Source organism: Rhinoraja longicauda, chromosome 31 (genome assembly GCF_053455715.1).
Source record: "Rhinoraja longicauda isolate Sanriku21f chromosome 31, sRhiLon1.1, whole genome shotgun sequence".
NCBI lineage: Eukaryota > Metazoa > Chordata > Chondrichthyes > Rajiformes > Arhynchobatidae > Rhinoraja > Rhinoraja longicauda.
In genome coordinates, this window is record NC_135983.1 from 14,396,476 (window position 1) to 14,405,912 (window position 9,437).

General features: G+C 38.6%; 2 protein-coding genes across 2 annotated transcripts in view; one reads left to right on the forward strand and one right to left on the reverse strand.

The window, feature by feature from the left end:
• Positions 1-7,758, forward strand: part of LOC144608248 (uncharacterized) — a 57,249-nt gene extending 49,491 nt beyond the window's left edge. The window contains exon 3 of the mRNA XM_078425843.1: positions 5,689-7,758. Coding sequence (XP_078281969.1) covers positions 7,099-7,758 — 660 coding nt within the window. The 5' untranslated portion in view covers positions 5,689-7,098. The remainder of the gene's footprint in view (positions 1-5,688) is intronic.
• Positions 1-9,437, reverse strand: part of cfap77 (cilia and flagella associated protein 77) — a 115,805-nt gene that overhangs the window by 106,104 nt on the left and 264 nt on the right. The window contains exon 2 of the mRNA XM_078425838.1: positions 9,146-9,353. Within this exon, the coding sequence (XP_078281964.1) occupies positions 9,146-9,229 (84 nt within the window). The 5' untranslated portion in view covers positions 9,230-9,353. The remainder of the gene's footprint in view (positions 1-9,145; positions 9,354-9,437) is intronic.

The window sequence follows — 9,437 nt, forward strand, 5'->3', positions numbered from 1 at the left end:
AGACATGAATGGGTGATGGACTGCTGGAAGGGGATATGGGAAAGAGGGCAAAAGCGGGAGTACTGCAGATGGATCAGCAGGGATGGGAGCAGGGTTACTTGAAATTGGAAAATTCAATGTTCATACCATTTGGGCTTTGGATTCCCCAAGGAAAATATGCAGTGCTGTTCCTCTGAATAGGTATACTTTAAAGTCAAGACAGTTCTACTGAATGCATCAAAGTGGCAACATTAGACTTCCCAATGAAGTCAGTCCACCAAGTTCGCGCCAACCAACGATCACCCATACACTAGTTCTATATTATCCCAGTTTTGCATCCTACACTTTAGGGAGAATTTACAGAAGCCAATTAACCCATGAACCTACACGTCTCAGGAATGTGGGAGGAAACAAAGCATCCAGAGGAAACCCATGCGATCATGCTCTGAACGTACATGCTCTGTACAGACAGTGCCCGTGGTCAGGATCGAGCCCAGGTCTGTGGCGCAGTAAGCAGGTACCTGCTGCACCATTGTGCCACTGTGTAGCTGGACTTGCTTCTGAACTATGAAATGTTAGGTACTTTGCAGTGAATTAAACAAATCTAATTTCCTTCAGTAACAGACTCATTGTTGTAAGCTTCCTGTTAAAACTTTAAATCCAGTGATTTAAAATATCTTCTGAAAATCCACCTCGCATTTGAATTCTAAACACGCGTGTGATAGGAAAATCCATAGTTTAAGCAACAGGCATAATACATTCTGCACATACACCTATAAAGTATTGTGGATCAGTGTGACTAAATTGTTCGGATTAATTGCATGATGTATCTTACAATTACATAATGATGTTTTGACTGATGAATGTTAATGATTGGAACGAGAAAATATATATAAATTTTGTTGCGTGCTAACCAGTCAGCAGAAAGACAATACATGATTACAATCAATCTATTTGCAATGTGTGTCTATCTTCGGTTTAAACCATCATCTGCTGTTCCTTCTTATACAATGTATGGATACATAAGGGAATAATGTTTAGTGCAAGATAAAGCCAGCAAAGTCTGGCCAAGGATAGCTGTTTCAAAAATTAGGGACTACGGAGTTGAAATAGAATTAATCCCCAGTGCTAAAATCTAAAATATGAGGAAAGCTTGAATGGCACCTGTAAAGGTACCCTACTGATTTCTTCAGGAGGACTGGAGCACGCCCCAACGTGCCCCGCGCCTGACCTTCCTCCCATGGTGCAGCACGGTGGCAGAATGAAGCTCAAACAAGATGGTCGCCAGTAGGACGAACATGGGGCAGCGCCTTGCGTCCACTCTCCTGCTGCTGGCCGCCGCGATGGCCGCCCGGAGCCAGCGTGAGTCTCTCCCTCTCCCCTTTCCTCTCCCCCCTTCCAGCACCGGGGGAGTTTCAACGGCCCGGTATCCACGCCTGTGCAGTGTGCTCCCACTTGCCACTTTCTAATAAAATGGAATGGATAGGCTAATATTTCTAAATTTGGAGTCACAATCAAATAGATTCTTCCAGTGCTTTTTGCTTGGCTAAACTACTCTAGATAATGCAAAAGTGATTTGCTGATTGGCATTTGAAGAATGAAAGGTAGCCCGTAGTTCACTGAAACCTCTTGTGTCGCATTCACTTGAATATCACATAATTAATTATTTACTTATAGTTGATGTTTTAATTTTGTGTTGATGATAGATCTATTGCTAGAGGAATTAATTTTGTTACAATGTTTATATATTTGAAGCACCATGGAGAGGCTATTTGATTCTGACAAAAAGAATTTTTATAGGTTGCATTTACAATCAAGCAACTTGAAAACATGAAGGAGAAAGAAACAGAAAAAGCAAATGTTGATAGATTTGGGAAAAGTAGGGTTGTAAGCAGCTCATTTGGATCATAAAATACTGCTGTGGACAAGTGGACTGAATGTGCTTGAACATTCTTTGAAATTCCAATAAAGTAGTTTTTTGTGGTGTCACAGCCCTAGCTTGCCTTCTTGTATTTTATTGAGAAAAACAGAGAAAGGAAAATTGCATACACACACATATTTGTAGTATAGCCGAGAAGGTGTTCCCTATCAGCTAATATCGTCACTATTTTGAGATCTTTAAAGAATGCAATGTGACTGGAAAAATCTTCAGGTTTAGGATCCAGTAGTTCCAAATATTATATTTTAGCACAAGTTCAACTGAAGTTTTTTATTCCATAATCCCCACTAAAGGAAACCTTCAAACTGTAACTGCCTTCATTCAGGGTAGAGACAACAATGCTAAAGATTACCTGTTTAAAAATCCATTCATTAACATGAATTACATAACAGATGCCATTTGGGCCAAATAGCCTGTGTCAGTGTTTATGTTTCAGAAGAGCTTCCTTGTTAATCACAACCTATCAGTGTTTCCCATTCATATTCCTTTTTAGGAGAGACAAAGTAATATAAATTATTTATGCCTGTGTTAATGATGGATTTACTCAACGGGAAACTGGAATAGAAAGCTTAGTTCACAAATGCCTGCAATAATTCTCAGTTGAATAACCCTTAGTAATCAAATCTACCTTTCAAATTGCATAAGCTTTGACAAATCCAATCTATGTATACGCCACTTTATCACATTGTAAAATATAGCAAATAAAACAAAAGTTAAGAATGATTCAAATTGTATTTAGATTTAGCTTTTCCAATATCTTGTACACTATTGTTAAATTACTTATATTTACAATTAGAAATAATATTTTGGAGAGCATTCATTTTTTGACAGGTTGGAGCGCATTTAATTTAAGCTGTTGCACTGATGCCACCAAGTGGAAAATAAAAAAATCTACAGCGTACTGTCCGACTTCCTGGAACAAACTATAAAATTGGGTGTGTCGGAAGGAACTGCAGATGCTGATTTAAATCAAAGATCGACACAAAATGCTGCAATAGCTCTAGCTAGAAATTATTATTATATTTTCATATTATATAATTAATAGTAAAATTATGTTTTAAACTAGCAACCAAGTGAGGCAACCAGGAAATGGGCATGATCAAATTTAAGTGTAGGAAGGAACTGCAGATGCTGGTTTACACCGAAGATAGACACAAAATGCTGGAGTAACTCAGTGAGACAGGCAGCATCTCTGGATAGAAGGAAAGGGTGACATTTCGTGTCAAGACCCTTCTTCAGACTAAGAGTAAGGGGAGAGGGAGACATGGAGATAAGGAAGGGTAAAGTGTGGACAACTTCCTTATCTCTGTGTCTCCCTCTCTCCTGACTATCAGCCTGAAGAAGGGTCTCGACCCAAAACGCCACCCATTCCTTCTATCCAGAGATGCTGTGTGTCCCACTGACTTACTCCAGCATTTTGTGTCTATGATCAAAGTTAAAATTACATAGCATTTAGATATATTATGGTCCATGCATACCTGGTTCTAAATCCTCTATTTTTAATTTCACTTTACTCTTCTCTTTTTAGATATGTGATTAAAATCCAGGCTTCATTGGGAAGATTAGTGTATTCTGAACGTTAATGCATTACTGATATTCTTTCAGGAGGAGACAACAGGCAAGACAAGTCTGCCATGAGTGTTTCTTTCCTCTTTCGGATTCTAGTTCTAATTTTTGTTTCTTTTTTCTCTGATATTTATTCCATCTAAGACCTTTGACTTTTGCCCTCCAGTTCTTTGATCAATTAGATAATTGTCATGGGAGAGCCGTTACAGTTTTGTGTCATCAGATTATTTTTCAAATGGATTGGTGTGGCCAAATCCCATCCTGCTCCTGCATCTTGTATACACAAATTAATTATTAAAAAGGTGGTGGAGCTTTGTCAATGCTTCTAAAGCAAGGATACTGCAGCATTCACATTTATACCCAGTTACATATTTCATATTTATTATTTATTTCATATTTCAGATACAGCGCGGAAACAGGCCTTTTCGGCCCACCAAGTCCGCGCCGCTCAGCGATCCCCGCACACTAACACTATCCTACACACACTAGGGACAATTTTTACATTTACCCAGTCAATTAACCTACAATCATCTAATTGAGACATACTGGAGATGTTTTAGCTACTCCCTCTCTTCATAAACTGATTTATCAAGAGTGAAAACAAGACATTTTCACTTTTTTCTTATGTTTTGTTTGCTTAGAATATTTGGAAATAATTCCAAAAGCATTATTTAACTCTTGAACACTGCACTTTACATGCATTTTCATCTCAATGCAGAGAGAGATCAGAGATCACTGCTAATTCTGAACTCTAACTGTGCCATACAGAAAGCAGAACAATCTTGGTAACTTTCTGATTTCTTCTTTCACTTTGTAAAAATGAAGAAGCATTTTTGTAATATATTGAAGCCAAATTTACATGTCAACTTTGGTTAAAAATGTGCCATTTTTTCCTGTAATCATTTAAAATAGAAAATGAAATAATGTTGCAATGCTTTTTCATTGCAAATCTTCACAATCCACTTGCAGCTAACAGTTGGCTAATTGCTATCAATTAGAATAACATACCACTCCAGAGTGCAATATGAAATCCTTCACACCATATGTTTTCACCAATGATATAAAAGATCCTTTAATGCTTAATGAAGAACGAGGGTACACTCCTCGTCCCAGGCCAACTTAATCTCTTAAACAATGACACTAAAGCAAATTATATGTTCATGTATCTGATTGCTGTCTGTGGGATTTTGCTATGTGTAAATTGGCTGTAATGCAACCATTTATTCTTTCTGTGACTACTCTTCAAAAGTATATTATTGTCTGTGAAGGTTTTCTGGGATGTCTAAAGCTCTTGGAAGATCTTATTGAGACATCAAGATACTGAAAGAGTTTTGCAGAGTAGATACTAATAGGCTGCTTCTTCCAGTTATAGAGCCTGGAAACTCAAGGTAAGGGGTTGGTTATTTAAGACTAAGATGAGAAGATATTTCTTTAGGTAGAGGACTGGAAATCTTTACAAATTTGTATCTCTGAGGGCTGCAAATGCTTTGTTGAAAACTTCGGGGCTATGATTGATAGAATTTTGGACCGAAAGGGGTGGGGGCATGGTCAAAGTTAATAAGGCACAGGATCTGCCATGATTTCAAATAACAATGGGGCAGGCTTAAAGGCCAATATGTCTAACTCTGACTATAGTTTCCAAGTTCTTGCATAATTCAAATGTTTTCCATATTCTTATTGAGAAAAACAATTATTGTAGGAGTCATTTTGCGTTTTTTAGTTATTTTAGCAAATTATATTATTTTGTATCCCGCTGCATTATTTTGGACACTAAAAGGTTAATACTATGCTTACATATGGGTTGGGCGGAACCGGAGAGCTTCCAGCTCCACCGTATTTGTTCAGTTCACGCAAAGAAGCGGCTGATAGAAGATCAGCAAGAAATATCTGCTGGAGATAAGATCTGGCAGTTTGTATAAGTCATGTAAGATACGGTAGGACATTAGATTTTTACTAAGCTAATCAATAACAAGTCGATGATAAGAGATATGCCAATATGTTATATTGCAACTTCAAATAAACGACTAACTAATTCAAATGTCGTGGAGATCTCTGCTGTTGATTGTTTGCGTATAAGAACATATTGTTCCACCTATCCTATGTCAACGGAAGCTTTAGAGCTTGATAAGAGAGACGAGAAGCTGGCCATAATATCGTAAACATCTACCTAAGCTGGAACGATTCAGCTGGAATTTATTCTTCAGGAATGTTCAGCCAGAACTTGCCTTCGCAAGAGACGAAGCACGAGAGCTTAACTGAGCTGGAGAGATTTATTGCCAAAATTTCTCAACCGCGGAATAGAAAGGAACTATCCTCGGTGACTGAAACATATATCTGTCTCTTAGAGTTATTCGAAGATAATTAGCTCTTGTATAGCGACTGAAGCTTTGTAGCGATTGAAACCAGATAGATCATTTGTCGCTAAGCTCTGAAGCCAGAAACAGCTACGGAAGCCGTTATTGCAGTAAGCTTTATAAGAAAGCTGTTTTTCAGAAGTTGAACAAGAAAACTACAACTGAAAAATGTGCGAACAAAGAAATTGAGCAACGCAAGTTATCAGCTTGATTTGAATTCCAAAGATATGGCTTTGCGTCAATATGTTTTAAAGGGATATTGACGTACAAGTATGCTTGTACATAAATCTGATGTTCGGCCAGCAGATGGCGCCATCAGAATGGATTCCCAAAGGGACAATGATTTTTCTTCAATAAATGAATCTTAAGTTCTCTTACGTCTTGGAGTGGTTTGCCTCCCTGAAAAGCCAGTGTGAGATTGAAGAAGAATAAAAGACAGAAAAACTCAAGATATAAACAAGCTACCAAGTTAGTAGAAATGATGAAAGACAACATGGAATCAGGTGAAAATGTAAATGGAGTACAAGCTAACACGATTCAATTAATCAAGGAAGCACTGGTAAAGTTACCATTGCCTGAAGATGAGCTTGAAAAGCAAAATCAGTGGACTCACCAAACAGTGGAAACTTTTATTGGGTTTACACAAGGTACTAAGGATGGTCATCAAACTACACACTCCATTGCTGAGAGTGCTACAGAACAGAGTCGTGTAAACTTAGATATCATCAGACCTGAAGGCAGTGCTTCAAATGTCTCAAACTCTAAATTAATCTTCAAATCGTGTTCTTCATCTCGTGCATCTTGGACGCACTCTGCTCATATGAAGGCTAAGGCAGACCTGGCCATTCTCTAAGAACAGGTTGCCATCAGGGAAGACAGGCATGAGATTGAGTTACAGGAACAGAGAAAGTAGGAAAAACAGAAGAAACGGGGTGAACAATTGAAAAACAAGGAAGAAAAACAGAAGAGAAGACATTTGGAAGTGGAGTTCGAAAGGAAGAGAAGATAATTAGAATGGAAGAAGAATGATCAGCTGAGAAGACGGAAGGAACGATTGGAACTAGATGCTGCAATGGCAGCAGCCAACACAACTCAATGTACTTAAGGCTAGGAAATCAAGATGCAGCTCGACAGCAGCTGATGGAAAGAACTCTTATTTGAAAGGAGGAATGGTCAAAGGCCCTACCTTTGCTAAGGCAAGAGAAAAGCCGCAAACAGGCAAAAACAGTTTGGCAACGACTACAGAACCTGTAGAATCACATGTGCAAGAAGATCATCCTGAAATACTTCATATTGAACAAAAGGACAAAGAAAAGAAACCAGAACAGAAGGAAAAGCCAGGTTCGAGTGATGCTGTTCTCCCGTCTCAGACGTGGGCATATCAGGGCCGGTGATGAAACCTGCATCTTCTCCAAAGCAGTCCAAGCTGATCCAATGGCTGGAGAATCTGGACCTGAAAATACTTGTCTGCACACAGAGATGACTGAGACAAATTATGAGCTAGAACCAGAAGATTGTGAATCTTCGGATCAAGAAATGATAGAACTGGAAACTTCAGGGGATCCTGCATTAGAAAACCAAGCACACCATGAAGGCGTTTCAACCAAAGTAATTGCTGAAAAAACTAGTTCCGCAAAGAACTCTAAAGTTTTTGTCGATGGTGGAAAACTAAATGAATCCATTACTAGCGAAACTGAAGTTGACTGTGCAAAAATATCTGTTACAAATGGAACTACCCTAGATGGTGAACTGAGAAGAGACTACGACAGCAGGGATGGAAATGGCTGCCCTGCTGCTGCTGTTAATCGAATATCTTTTGCAAGCCAAGAGGAGCTTCTGGTTAAGCAATACAATCACAACTTCGTAATGGGAAATCCAAAGTTGACACAATGCTACGAAAAGAATTACAGCTTCAACTGAACAAATCCATCTTCAGGACTGATAGCACAATGGTGCTTAAGTACCACAATAACAAAACCAAACGCTTTCAAACATTTGTAGCAAACAGAATCTCTTTCGTAAGGGATGCTACTGACGTATCACAATGGAGATATGTGGTACAAAGGAAAATCCTGCAGGTGAAGCATCAAGAGGACTGACAGCAGACCGCTTCATATGCTGGAAGAGCAGAAGACTGAAGAAGATTCTGTCTAATGGACAGAATATTGGAGACTGTACCCAATGCACAAGGTTTTATGCGTACTGTTCGACTTCGAACTAAGAGCAACATCTTGGAAAGATCGATAACGAGGATATGTCTCTTCCTGGAAACTGATACCTGAGTATAGCAAGGACTGGTGGTTTGGAAGATTGAAGAATCACTCTAGTAGATTAGATGCCGATATATATAGTCCATGCTTTTTGATTATGTATGAAGTTTTTATGGCTCCTTTTAATGTTTATTAGTAATTGTTGTGTTATACACTAATAACAATTAGGGGGCGGTGTGTAGGAGCCATTTTACGTTTATTAGTTATTTTAGTATATTATATTTGTATCCTGCTGTATTATTTTGGACATTAAAAGATTAATACTCTGCTTGCGTATGGGCTGGGCAGAGCCAGAGAGCTTCCAGCTCTGACGTGTTTGTTCAGTTCACGCAAAGAAGCGGCTGATAGACGATCAGCCAGAAGAAGAACCTGCTGATAGAAGGTATTTATTCACAAAATGCTGGAGTAACTCAGCAGGTCAGGCAGCATCTCGGGAGAGAAGGAATGGGTGACGTTTCGGGTCGAGACCCTTCTTCAGACTGGCTGATAGAAGATCAGCAAGAAATATCGGCTGAAGATAAGATCTCGCAGTTTGTATAAGTCACATAAGATACGGTAGGACATTAGAGTTTTACCAAGCTAATCAAGAACAAGTCAATGACAAGAGATATGCCAATATGTTATATTGCAACTGCAAATAAACGACTAACTAATTCAAACGTTGTGGAGATCTCTGTTGTTGATTGTTTGCGTATAAGAAAATATTGTTCCACCTATCCTAAGTCAACGGAAATAGAGCTTGATAAGAAAGACGAGAAGCTGGCCGTAATAGCAGTTTTTAAATTATGAAAACACACAATGTAGAATAATTATATTGCTCTACAAGGCATTCAGTTTTTTTTAAACTGTAATTAATGCATGACGTTGTAAATAATAAATTCTGGAATAATTTATTGATTGTTTCCATATTTAATCCTCCCTAATTCATTACATTTGTCACATATTTCCAAGTATATATGTATTCCTCAGAATGTTGATCAAATGTTCGAGGATTTCGCATTTTGTTTTGCCACTTGCCAGAATCCTCAAGTCCTTACCTTCATGAGAAGAGGATTAATCAACATTGAATCCCTGACCATCCCAACGCGATCTGTCTCCGACGATAATGAAGCAGGTAACATCTCGATGTCAGAGCTGTACTGTTCCGCAGTGCTGAGGAATTTGGGTTCTCACTGTCGCTGAGGCTGGCTGGATGACTGACCAAACGAGCGGCGAGCTCACGCCAACTGTGTTGTCAGATACAGACTGCGGAGAGAAAAAATGATTTGTATTACGTAAAAATATTCTAAATGTGTGATAATAATTAAGCAGGTCATTGGACATATAGAG